This window comes from Hemicordylus capensis, chromosome 4, assembly GCF_027244095.1.
Source record: "Hemicordylus capensis ecotype Gifberg chromosome 4, rHemCap1.1.pri, whole genome shotgun sequence".
In the NCBI taxonomy this organism is placed as follows: Eukaryota; Metazoa; Chordata; class Lepidosauria; order Squamata; family Cordylidae; genus Hemicordylus; species Hemicordylus capensis.
This window is the reverse complement of record NC_069660.1, coordinates 154,616,156-154,629,471: the sequence shown is the minus strand read 5'-3', so window position 1 is coordinate 154,629,471 and position 13,316 is coordinate 154,616,156. Positions and strand designations below refer to the sequence as shown.

At 45.1% G+C, this 13,316-nt stretch overlaps 1 protein-coding gene across 10 annotated transcripts in view; it reads left to right on the top strand.

Annotated features, from left to right (window-relative positions):
• The window catches only part of CACNA1E (calcium voltage-gated channel subunit alpha1 E), a 673,520-nt gene that overhangs the window by 591,736 nt on the left and 68,468 nt on the right, over positions 1-13,316 (top strand). For all 10 annotated transcript variants that reach the window (XR_008306367.1, XR_008306368.1, XR_008306369.1 and 7 more), the window contains 4 exons: positions 2,832-2,928; positions 3,916-4,076; positions 10,968-11,105; positions 12,931-13,132. Coding sequence is in view for 7 of the 10 variants with exons in the window: in XM_053247018.1 (XP_053102993.1) it covers positions 2,832-2,928; positions 3,916-4,076; positions 10,968-11,105; positions 12,931-13,132 (598 nt within the window). In the remaining 3 variants the exon portion in view is untranslated. The remainder of the gene's footprint in view (positions 1-2,831; positions 2,929-3,915; positions 4,077-10,967; positions 11,106-12,930; positions 13,133-13,316) is intronic.

Below are 13,316 nucleotides of genomic sequence, written 5' to 3'. Positions count from 1 at the left end.
GTTTAGCGAGAGAGAGAGACTGAAAAGAAAGAGCAAGATGATTGCTCAGACCGACCAAGCACTGTGAGCTTATGACACATAGAGCATAGTGGCAGGATGCCTTTGCGACAGATGGCCCAACTCAGCAAGAGTGTCAGATCACCTGTTTTAACCTTGTTATCTCACTCTTTCTCGCAATAATAAGATTTGGAATTGGCAGGCAATTCAAGCGATAAGGGAATACTTTGAAGCTGTTGCTAGCTTCTTATGCTCTCAGGCTGCCTGATGCTTGTGACCATCAATTCCATAATGTTAGTTTAGCTTCTTCCCAGTATATGAGTTCAACACAGGCCCTGGTATAAGACACTGTGGTGGGCTTCAAGCCGAGTTCTGGGGAACCTTGGAGTTCCTCAGAAGCCTATCAGATTTTTCAAGAAAACATCAGTAATGGCAGACAAATTCCTCTATAGCACAGCTTGCCCATCAATACAAACCTTCTCCTGCAATAAACAGCTGCAGGAACATTCTGGGTAAGTTCTAATGCACACTTTCAGTTCATATGGGACCACAACGAATTTCAACAGGACTGGTAGGTGACCTGCATGGACTGCATGAGCATTCATGCAGTTCAACATGAGCATTCAACTGCATCCTAGAACATTCTGCAAAATTTTCTGCAACATACAGAGTAGGGTGGCCATTTGTCCTCTTCTTTCCCTTCTGTCCTCTTTTTTTTTTTTTTTAAATAACCCTCTGTTTATGGAGATTGTCCAGATTAAGTCAGAGATTTTGTTTTTGTCGGGAATTTCTGAGAGCTCTGCCAATAGACATGAGGGAAAAGAGAGCCACATATCCCCTCACGTTGCTTGGCCCCACCCCCAGCTGCAGCAGGAAAAAAGCAGAGAAACTGGGAGAGGAAAAGCTGCCCCTACCTGCGCCAGTCACGTGACGTGAGTGGGGGAGGAGCCACTCCCCCTCATCAAATCTCGCCCTGCACTTTCTCATACCAGTTCACTTGCATTGGCAGGTAGTACACATGTAGCCCTCAGCCTTGGTTAGAAAGAAAAAGTTGTGTGCATGAGTGAGTAGTTCCAATTAGAGTGTTTTTGCCGCCCTTCCAACCCAGGCAAGCAGCAGCTTGAATCCCAAGTCTTTCTGAAGTGAAGAAATACAGGGGTAAATCTAATATATTCTTTCCAAAAATGGGACATTCCATCTGAAAAACAGAGAACGAGAGTGCAAGAAACTGTCTGAGGAAGTCAGTGGTAGGACAGAAATACTAGACTGTGTTTTTGTGGTGTTGCTTTTTAAAGAATTTTGTAGCCAGTCCAACTTCAGTGGCAAGAAAAGTTATACAAATTATGCAAATTGAGCCAATTTACACACATTCCCTTATTTTGCATGTCTCATTCCGCAATGATATTATTTTACATAATTTATTCTGGTTGTGCCAGTTGTTGTGAGAGGGATACCTGTCCCCAAACATCTCTCTGGTTTCTCAGTTTTTAGAAAGCACTGCCCCCACACTTTCAATCATATGTCTGAAACCATAACTGTCAAAACCGTAAGAAGGCAGTGGTGATTTAAAATATTTTTTAAAAATATATAAAATCAGCATATGCTCATTTGTGTCCTCTTTTGCCCTCTTTTTGAGTAACATGCACCAGGGACATTCCCAGATGGCAAGTGTACTTTGAAGAACCCGGGAGTGGCAGGAGTGTGTTTGTACATCGGGGAGATTTACCTCGAAGTCCCTGCGAGATATTGAGGTGCACTCCATACACGATTCGGGTTTTCCCCTGCACATTGGCGCTTAGCCCGAACTATGCCTGCATTAAAAAGTTCCACTTTTTACATGGCTTTTGGGGATACTTTGAAGTACCCCAACATTTCTTCTGAGGTGTATGGGGAGGCCATAGTGATAGAGTGACTATTCCCAAAGCCTCCGATTTTTTGCATTTAAAAAAAAAAAATGCTGGATGAACTTGCAGGATACCAGCAAGATCACCAGCTTTGCCAAGTCGGTGGTCTTGCAGACCAGATTTATTTATTTTTTAAGAAAGAGAAATAAAAAAAGGGTCTGCCTCCCTGCTTCTCTGCTCACCTGGCTGGCTTGGCTTGCTATCCTCTGCAGCTGCTTTGTGCCCAGGAGGGCAGGTGGGGAGGACAGTCGTGTGGAGGACTGTCAGCAGTCGTGTGGAGGACTCCCTAAAAACAAGTTTTAATTTTTTTTGGGTTTTGGAAAAATGTTTTTTATTCATTGAAATGAAGGTTTTTGGAAGCATACACCACACATGCATGATGCGGGGTGCGGGGGAGGCACGGCATCCTGCCTACTCTAGAAAGCCATAGGCCAGAAAGGACCTGAGAAAGACCAGGGAGCAAGTAGTATGAACAGTCCACGGAAAAAAAAATGAAAAGAATGGAGGGACACTGCATCAAAGCAGCCCTATCCGAATTCCCCCAGAATTGTTATTTTGGCTTCAGGCTGCAGCTTTTGTGAGACTAATGATTAGTGGTGTAATCCCGTGATTAAGCCTGCCATCTGGGAAAGGCCCAGGCTGCCCTAATGCACTGACTCCTTAGCAGAAAGGTCAATGTGGAAACGGTTATCAGAAAGGTACAAATATGAAAGCCACAGCATAGTGCAAAATTAGGAATGTGAGTTTGTTTCTAATTCCTTTCTCCAACAAAGATGAAATTTGGCCCAGGTTTTCCAACATGTACACATATCAGAATGTAATAGTTGCTGTTTGGGAATTCCAAGTTCAACCTGTTTCAGAGATTCATTTTGTTCTCTCTCTCATTTGTTTTGTTGTCTTGGATGATTGTTTCTCCTCCCAACTCTGCAGGACCAACAAAGGCCGGGATATCAAAACTATTAAGTCTCTTCGTGTTCTAAGAGTCTTGAGGCCTTTGAAGACTATCAAGCGGTTGCCTAAACTCAAGGTATGGTTGCTTACACTTATGAAATTCAGGCAACAACAATCCTTAAAGCAAACTTTATTCAGAACAGGTCTCACATGACAAATAAATGACAGTCATTGCCCCTGATTGTGTGGTGTTTAAGGGAGCACTTCCTCTGCTAGGGTCACCAAGTGGAGTGGAGAATGTAAATCTTATACTTTTTTAACCTGTAGAAGAGGAAGATTTGGCCGCTACAATTTGGGCCTTTTCCAGATTACAAACTTAATTGGCTTTATACCAGTTTTAACTGTCATGGCTTCTCCCACAGAAACCTGGGAATTGTAGTTTGGCAAGAATGTTATGGATCTCTAGCTCTCCACAATGCAAAACTAGAAGTCCTGGAAAGGGAATGATTATTAAACCAGTTTATACTAGAGCCTTAAACTGGTTTAATAGTCAGCCCCTCTTCCCTGGGAGTTGCAGTTGCAGACACTTGCAGTTTTGCATGATGAACGGTAGAAATCTTTGCCAGTGTCTCTTTGCCATGCATGCATGGATGAGACAAATTGCATGTGCTCAAATCTCTTTTTGATAGAGCTATTAAATTTAGAGGAGCCTGTCCTCCATACTCACCCTATGCTCTGCTGCGACTGCTCATCCATTACCAAAGGAAATGATCTTGTCACTGGGCTTTTATCTCCATGCTGGAACTGCTGCTTCTTACAGAGTCCTTCCTCACAATTAAGAGGTCTGACTGCTTCCTCACCATGTAGAACAGTCAGCTGCAGCCAGTGTGAGTTAAAAGTGTGCACATGGGAAGAGCCATGATAATCAAGAACTTGAATACTCTAAATGGTCCCGTGCTGCTGGGATTCTGACTTGACTGGTGTTTTCTGGGCATCCTGCTGGCCTTGATAACAGTGCCTTGACAAACAAGAGTTTTGAGGCCATTTATGTCCTTCTCTTTGACTAAAACATTGTTTTTGTCCATGATGAATCACACCTTATGGCTTTTACCTTCCCTCACAGGCTGTCTTTGACTGTGTTGTAACATCGCTGAAGAATGTCTTCAACATACTCATTGTCTACAAGCTCTTTATGTTCATCTTTGCTGTCATCGCAGTTCAGCTCTTCAAGGGTAAATTCTTCTACTGTACAGACAGCTCAAAGGACACAGAGAAAGACTGCATGTAAGTCCCGCACAGCGCTTCTAGCTGTGTATCCCAGCTCAAACTATTTTACATAAAACCTCCTATAGAAAATGGTGTGAAGAGCTAAAACAGTTCATGCTGCATCCCGAAATCTGTCACTGCACTCCACTTAAGAACATAAGAACAGCCCTGCTGGAACAGGCCCAAAGCCTATCCAGTCCAGCATCAATGGCGGCTGGTGACTTCGGGGACTGGGTGGGCGCTGGGCAGGGCAGGTGGTGGGTGAAGCCAGCATGGGCAATTTGGGGTGGAGCCTAAGTGGTCATTCTTATACTGAATTAAAAATAGTTTATCCTGATAATTTTTATTACAGAAAGAAAACAAGCATTATTTTCAACATGGATTAAGAATTCCATAGAGTGCTAAGGAATGTTTGCATGCAAGTTATGATAGAGACTTTCCACCTTTTCCGTAATTTGCACAGTTCTTCTACAATAATTGTTTTCAGGGGCGAAATTAAACACTGAACATAGACATTTGGGGAGAGCACTTACTGGCTTGGCCATTTTCGGTTCTTGCAGCAGCCAAAGGTGCTTCTCCTTTTTTCCAAATGACCTGGACAGAGAATTCAAACAGCTTAACTTATGTGTAATAATAACTAAGAAGAAGATACAAGGAGAGTTCTAAACAGGTAAAATATGCAGGGATTATTCACTCATGACCAATAATTATGTAGTATCGCCATTGTTTTAGGAAAAAAACATAAAACCCAACAACCTCACCCAGTGACAGAAAAGTCTAACCGTCATGCAGAGGAATTCATTTGACCAACCATACCCACAGGAAAACTATAATTTCAAAGATTTTCAAGGACATTAATGTGTGGCTTGTGGTGGTCTGTCAAGTTTTCCAACAGATTGAGATACTATTATTAGAAGTATGTATATAACACCTTTCAACCACAAAAAAAATTCTCAAATTAGTTTACATAACAAAAAGAAGGATATCCTCTCATGGCTTTGCCCAGAGCAGGTATCCAAGCAACACTGAATCAACGGAACCCCTTAACTAGAAGGGAAACTTATAAAATGTCTCTCCTTCAGACACCATGCATTAATATTTCATGAACTACAGTATTCGGACAGAGACAAATGGGACCTTGATAAAACTACTCTAGACTAAGTGAATTGCAGGGAAGGATTCTTCAAAGGATTGAAGCAGAGAAAGAAGCAATCTAAATGTAGTTCTGAAGTAATTTGCTGACTTTCCACCTCCAGACAGGAGCTGTTCCATAATAAGTTAAAACCAGAGAGTCCCATATTCACAACCATTTGCAGTCATCAGAATCCCCCTATAAGAATACATAAAAGGAGAAAGAATCCATCCTTCTACCACTCTGACCAGTGAAATGGGAAAGACAGTCTATTTTGGGAAGGCATTCCTTAAAACAGAAGAAAAAGATCATTGAGGCTGCAATATTATGCACACTTGCCCAGGTGTAAGTCCCACCGAGTTTACTGAGGCTTAATGATTAATCTATAGAGGTTGGGACAGCAGCAGCACAGGCACAACCTTGATGATTCTCTTTCTCTAGACTTAAACAGACAAGCCTCTGCTAGGTGTGAGACAGATTTCACTTTGCCCTGAGGGCTACTTGGACAAAGAAACAGCTGTCTCCCTTCCCCCGCTACCCTGGAATATGAAAAATAGTGGTTCGTTGTGTTTGCCTCACTGAGTGGACCAAACAGATCCCTCATGAAGAAGAAAAGCAACACATGGTTGTTAACATTAGCAAAGCTGGGCATTAATTTAAATTTAGATGAAACTAGTGCATCTCCTAAAATTAATTAAAAGTTAACCACATATAATATAAGTATTGCCCTGCTTTGGGTTGTAGTTTTTTAAATGGAACAACACAGTTTTTTTCTTTGCATTGTAATTCAGTGAATTGATCAGTGCTCAGTTGAGCTTATTTTTGAGGGGGGAGGGGGGACATAGCATTAGGCTGCTTTATAAAGCCAGCATACATTTTGAAGTAAATTCTGTTGAAACCAGGGGCCTGATTTCCCAGTAAACATGCAAGATCCCCTGCATGCCTGCAATCACATGGATTCACTGAAATTTATTTGCAAGTAAATGTGCACAGAGGTTGTGGTGCAGTTTGAAATCCTATGCACAACTTACTTGGGAGTAAGCCACTTTAAATTCAGTGACACTTACTATACACGGATCGGCAAATGATACACAATAACAAATGATGTGCCAAAAGCCAGCTCCACTGAAAGCTTACAAAGCCCTGAAAACGATCTCCTACTATCCCTGCTCGGGGACATCTGTCTTTTGTTGCTGTTCTCTGAGTCAGGGCAGACCTGACTCTGGCATTTCTCCCCACATGTCCATCCCTGCTCTGTGTGGCCCACTGTCCCTTCCCTTCACTGGGAGAGGAGTGGGATAATGGTGGCGACCAGGAAGGAAACCCAACGATGTTTGGAAATGTCTTTGCCCTGAAGCTGCCAGTCCCACCCCTACAAACTCTGACGGACACAGCCTTCTCAGGCAGGCAGAAGGCACATAAGTTGCATAGTTCAGGTTACAGCCAGGCCACATTCATGCAGATCTCCAGCAAAGCTGCCAAAGGTACCGCAGCTGCAGCCATGTCAATGAAGACAGCAAAAAGCTTCTCTCTCACCAAGTCCCATGCAGGACCTGAGCTTGACAAGAGCTTTCTGCTAGATTCCTAGACACTTGTCTGTAGGACAGAAAAGGTTTCCAAACTTGACTCCATTCCCCAGTGCAGCGACAGCCTGGCACTGCGTATTCTGCTTGAAGTGCCAGTTTTTGCACCTTCCTAGAGAAAGGTGCAAGACAAGTATGCTATGTCTCCTACTGGACTTCCTTTTTCAAAGCATCACATTTTCACCAAAATAAGCAAAACAATAAAGGCAGTATATCAGTAGACACTGCAAAATCACACTGCTGTGTTTGATAGTATGTTTGATAAACTTCAAAGCATATTCAGCCCGCTCCCTCCGTCAGCCAGTGGGCCCAGGTGGCATTCTGAAGCCCATGTGTGGCCCAGAGACACAGCCCGCTCCCTTCACTGCAGCACCAATTGGGGAGTGCTGCCTGATCCACTGCCTGGCGGAGGGAGAAGGGCAGGGAAGGCAGCTTGGAGATGCAGCCTGCCAGCTGATGGGTGGTGGTGGTGGGAATCAGGAAAATCAGAGTTACTGCCCCGGCCTGCCTCCTCAGTATTATGACCCCCAACTTGGGCGGCAAAAAAACCAATGGGGCCAGGCAGAGGACATTTGAGGATCAAGCGGCAGGACGCGGCTAGGAGTCCCCAGCCGCAGCCAGTACCAGACAGGGTGCCCAGCCACCACTGCTGAGTACACACTCACCACCACTAGAAATGGAGTTCAGTTGTTAAATTCTGGAGTTAGTAGAAGAAAGCCCCCCCCCCCCACATGGTATTTGAGTAGAGAGCAGTTGCTACTAGCACTGCTCAACCAAAATGGCAATTCATTCTCTGTTTGCCTTGCCTCTCAGCAGCAAAGACTTTCTCCCTCTGGCCACTGATTGGCTGCCAGATAAGTCAATCAAAGTGATGAAATCTGATTGGCTGGCAGGACGTTCTAAGCTCTGCCCCCCTTTTGAAAACAAAGGCAAGTTTTTTAATTGGCTGTTGCCTTATGTATATTTAAATTAACTCAATTGAAACGTGTGGCATTTTCAGTACGCTGCTACCGCCATCCATTCTGTGAAAACATTGCAGCCAGGCAGGCTTGAGACAGGGAACAGGGCAGCAGAGAAATGAAGTGACTCTTGAATTTCCCTTTCAGTTTTCTTTTCACCGAACTCCTCATTTTAGAGAAGTTTCCTCTTCTGAAGTTCAAATTGTCTGTGTTCCTTGATGATTCTCTCCTCAAATCTGTGCTGAATTTGATCACTCTATGGTCACTGTTCCCTAAAGGTTCCACAACACTGACATCTCGCACCAGGTCCTGGGCACCACTCAGGATAAAGTCCAAGGTTGCCTTATGGTTGGTTCCATGTCCAACTGTTCTAGGGCACAGTCATTCAGCATATCTAAAAATTTGGCCTCTTTGTCATTACTTGAATGTGAATTTACACAGTCTGTGTGTGGGTAATTGAAGTCACCCATTATTACAGCTCTGTCTCTCTTTGACACCTCCCTGGTTTCCTTCTGCAACTCCCAGTCACTCTCTGCATTTTGATCAGGAGGGTGATAGTACATTCTAGTAGCACATTTCTTTTCAGGCCTTGTATTGTCACCCACGGAGTTTCTGTGGAGGACTCCGGTCTTCCTAGGTTTTCTAGCTTGTTAGCTCCTATCCCTTCTTTAACATCCACCCCCAATTCTCCCCTCCCTGCCCTTTCTATAGAGTTCACATCATGTTTCCATTATGCCCACTATATCTATGTTTGAATTAGCAGCCAAGCTCTCCAGCTCGCCTATCTTGGCTCAGAGGCTTCTGGCATTGCCATATAAGCACCTATGAGCTGAATCGCTTACCTGATGTGTGCTATCTTTCACATGGCCATTTGATCTTTTTGACCAGCTAGCACATCCTTCTGTCTGCTCTTTACCTGGTTCTACTCTGTCCCCTGCTGATTTTTTACACTCTCACACCTTAAAGGGTGGAATTTGCCATACCGATACTGCCCAGCTCCTGTCAGCTATCCCCCAGGAGTCTTTTTAAAAGCTGATCTGCAACCTTTATTGTTTTAAGTGCCAGCAGTCTGGTTCCATCTTGGTTCAGGCGGAGCCCGTCCCTTTTGCACAGGCTTGTCTGGTCCCAAAATGTATCCCAGTGCCTAACAAATCTAAACCCTTCATACTGGCACCACCATCTCATCCATGCATTGAGACCCCTCAGCTCTGCCCGTCTCACTGGCCCTGTGTGTGGAACAGGTAGCATTTCTGAGAATGCTACCTTGGGTGTCCTGGACTTCAATATACTATCTAGCAGCCTAAATTTGGCTTCCAGGACCTCTCGACTGCATTTCCCAACATTGTTGGTGCCAACATGCACCACGATAGCTGACCCCTCCCCATCACTGCCTAACCGCCTATCTAGATGCCATGTGACGTCTTCAACCTTTGCCACCAGGCAGGCGAGTCACCTTCTTCTTCACTTCTTAAAAGGACAAATTTGTACACAATTGGTCTGGATAGAAGACTCGCACCATGCCATTTCCTGTTCGTTCCACCCAAACCTATACTGACTGAAAGGTCCGTGCAGGGGGCTATATGCATAGACTCTGAATGATTAATACATAGAAGTTGGGACAGCAGCAGCACAGGCACAACCTTGATAATTCTCTCTCACACACACATACTTCTGTGCACTTTAACAGTCTTCACATTGCTCTGATCCCTTGCAGTCAGAATTCTGATGCATTTCACCAGTCCATAAAATCAGGGGTTCCTCAGCTATCAACATTACTCTCTGTAATGTCTTAAGTTCTTTAATGAGGCGGCATGACTGGTCAATTAATACTGAGCCCCAGAGCTGGACAACTGTTCAACAGTGAGAAATCACACTGAAAATCTAAAATGAGCTAGGGCGTTGAACTACGTTGAAACTGTCTTAATTAACAACGTGAGTGTCATTTTAATACACATAGGTGTTTAATTGTGTTTGAAGCCATGTTGCATTTTTGTATGGTACCCTTATTCTGAAATGTTGAGGAATGCAGGGTTTATTGAATAGACTTAGAAATTCTGAAAGTTGCAGAATATAACATTGGGCTTTAGATTCAGCCCCTCTTGGTTTTCCTGATCTTTTTACAGTCTTTGCCTTTGTTTTCAAATCAGCTTCTGAGATGCTGACCTACCTTAAAGGTTGTTGGAAGGGTTATTGAGATAATGTGAGAGCGAGGCATTAATCTGAACACTCAAGAAGTGCTATATAAATGCTAAATACTGCTGTAATTTTCCATAGCCCCAGCTCTCAGGGGAAGCAGGATTGTACCTCATTTTCAGGTATGGGAGGAAGCTTCTCGTTGATTCTTGACCTATATATTCATTTCAGATTTCTTTATTTGAAACTTACCCTGCTGCTTCCTATCCTTAAACCTGTAATTCTACGTGCACTTATATGCAGGTGTGTGTAAGGGTACTGGTAGCCCTAAGGCCATTTTAGAATAGGAAACTCTGCGGGAAATAGGGAAGGATCTTTAATCTGTTACCCACCCACCATTTCTCTGCTCCAAATTACCCTTGACAGTGAAGTCCCTTTGAACTCCGTAAGGTGTAAGGTGTATTTCAAAAGCAAACTACATGTGATGGTGTCAGATCAATTTACCTGCGCCAGTCCATGTATAAAGTGGGGCAGGGGAATTAATCGATGCTTAGAGCAAAATGAAGGCATGGGTGAGGAAAGTTGAACCTTCTTTGCACCCCTGCTTACTTCTCCATATCTCTTCCCCCCCCCCCGCCCACCTCAACACATACACATGTTTTCCTCTAGCTGGGCTCACTTCTGAAATCAGAGCTCAACTGAGGGGAAAGTGACCTCGGGAAAGAGACTGCCAGGAGATAAGTCACAGACAGGGGCAGGTTGAGCACTTTCAGGTCAAAAAATCCACACATACGGGCGCGCGTGCACACACACACACACACACACACACACACACACACACACACAGGTCAGCCACCCTCAAGTGTAGTTTGAGTCTGAGTAAATATGCATAGGGTTGCACATTACATTTTTCTCCTGTTGTCTTTTTTGGTCTATGTATGAGTTATCTTTCACTAAAGTCACTCAGTCAGAACCTTCCCATCTCTCCAAGGAAAAGAGAATAAAATTTCCTGATGTCCCAGAAGTTTCTCTTGAAGTTTCTTCTTTCCTCTTGCATTCTAATACTGTGTCAAAAGGCTAAAGATCTCTCCCAACCTTACAGAGGCAACTATGTGGACCATGAGAAAAACAAGATGGAGGTGAAGTGTCGAGAATGGAAGCGCCATGAATTCCACTATGACAATATCATTTGGGCATTGCTTACACTCTTCACTGTCTCCACTGGTGAAGGGTGGCCACAGTGAGTACCTCCCTTGGTGTTCTCATGTTGGTAATGCAGCATGGTAGCTCAGTCTTCAACTGCCCCAGTAATGAGGGAACACCTAGAAAGTTTACTTTTTAATAGAAAAATAAGTGAAAATTATTAAACTCTGTTTCTAAATGAAGAATTTTTTCCTATCATAACATAGGGACAGATCTCTGATTGAAGTTGTCCTCCCAATTGCAGATTTGCAAGACAAAAGTTTCCCATTTAGAATGAGCAGTGCATACATCTGATGAAATTTCCCCATACACGGAAAGAATGCTAGGCCAGTCTCTGACTGCCTTTGGATATCATGCCAAACCAGAGGCAAACACACCTCCAGTTTGGCCCTCGTGATGTCCAAATTATCGGAACCATGTATCCCAGACCCAACCACGGTTCTGATTTTGCATCCAAACTTGAAATGAACCCTCGGTCTGTAGTGAGTTTTACTCACTAGACCGAGGGTCCATTCCTGCAGCGTATCATCTGAGATTCTTCCCCTAACCGGAGCTCTTCCCATAGGTTGCTGTGCTATTGGGTGCTGCGGGCTGTCCTTCCAGGGTTGGAGGAAGCCCGTGCTGCCAGTCCCGCCCCCATTGCCAGCTCCAAGACTGGGATTCTGTTCATCTGGGAGTGCGTGACGGGGGAGGCAAACTGAGGGTGCATTGGACCCGCAGTTTACCGTTAAATGCGAAGGCGGCCTCTGCCTGCAGCAGAATTGTGTAGTGCAACAGACAGGGCTGTGACGTCTTGCACAGGTGTCTTCTGGCCTCCACTCCTCCAAGGATGTCCCTGGTTGGAGAGGTTTCCCAGGCATTGCTGATCTCTATCCTTCAGCCAGTGAAGTCGGGAGCCAAAGCCCATTCCAAATAGGCACCAGGGCACTGGAAATTAGTCAGAGGACAATTAATTTGTGCTGGCATTGGGAGGAGACACCAAGTTGATGGGGAGGGGAAAATTGATGAGTGGGCATATTCCTCCCTGCTGCACATCAGCTGGAGAGCAAGGTGTCTCTGGAACAGGTGCCCTCCCCTTGCCTCTGGCCAACTGGGCAGGTCACACTGTCTGGTCACTGGGGTGGTGTCCCTCCATGCCCTCTCCTCCTGGGCAGTAGCTCCGCAGTGCTCCTGGTAGGATACCAGACACTGGGCAAATTGCTCTTGGATTTGCCTAATCCAAACCCATGGTTCAGACAGGGCTTACTGATCGCACAGCTCACCTGCTTCTGCAGTCTTGGACAGCCCCTTTCTGGGAAGGGGCTGCCTCCCCCCCCCCCCGCTAGGTGATCCCCAGGTCAGCTGGGTTGTGGCTAAGCAGCAGGTGTCAGCCTGCAGGAAAGGGATTAAGGTTCCTGCCACTCACTTGGGTGCCTCCCCTGCTTACCTGGGTGGGCCGAGCCATTCCAACATGCTCCAGAAAGTTCCGCAGGCATCCAAGAGTGCTTGGAGCTGTTGCGGCCACCCAGGGCCAATGGGATTGGGGCTGGTGACATCATGAGCCCATGCCTGACTGAGGGCAGGATGGGGGCCACTTGGAAGGCATCCAGGCTGAGGACAAGCAGCCGCAGCCTCACAAAGCTGCTGCCTGGCACGGGGAAGCAATTATGTATGTGGAATGGCAGAGGGCTCCAGCAGGGATAGTGATCACCAGCTCTGCCTCACGCGCCGTCTCAGCTGGAGCCCTCTAGCCCTTGCCACGAATGTGAGAACCCACCCATGTTTTTCTGGTGAAGCTATCATTGGTTTTAGGCATTGAAGTTGGGTATGCCATTGGCCTGTGACCCTTTGTGCTTTCTCTCTCTTTCTCCCTATGTCCCCAGGGTTCTGCAGCACTCGGTGGACGTTACTGAGGAGGACCGTGGCCCCAGTCGTAGCAACCGCATGGAGATGTCAATTTTTTACGTGGTGTATTTTGTAGTCTTTCCTTTTTTCTTTGTTAACATCTTTGTGGCTCTCATCATCATCACTTTTCAGGAGCAAGGAGACAAAATGATGGAGGAGTGTAGCCTGGAGAAGAATGAGGTAATATTTACCAAGAAGAACAGCTTGAGCACAATTTTGTTGAATGGGGACCATTGTTGAATGGGGACCATAACCGTGGATTATTTTCCAACCTCTGAATCCACTGTATTCCAATGCATGCTCCCCAGAAATATTCTTCTGTGAGATGTGAAGGTGCAAAGAATGTGCTTTTCTCTTTCACATA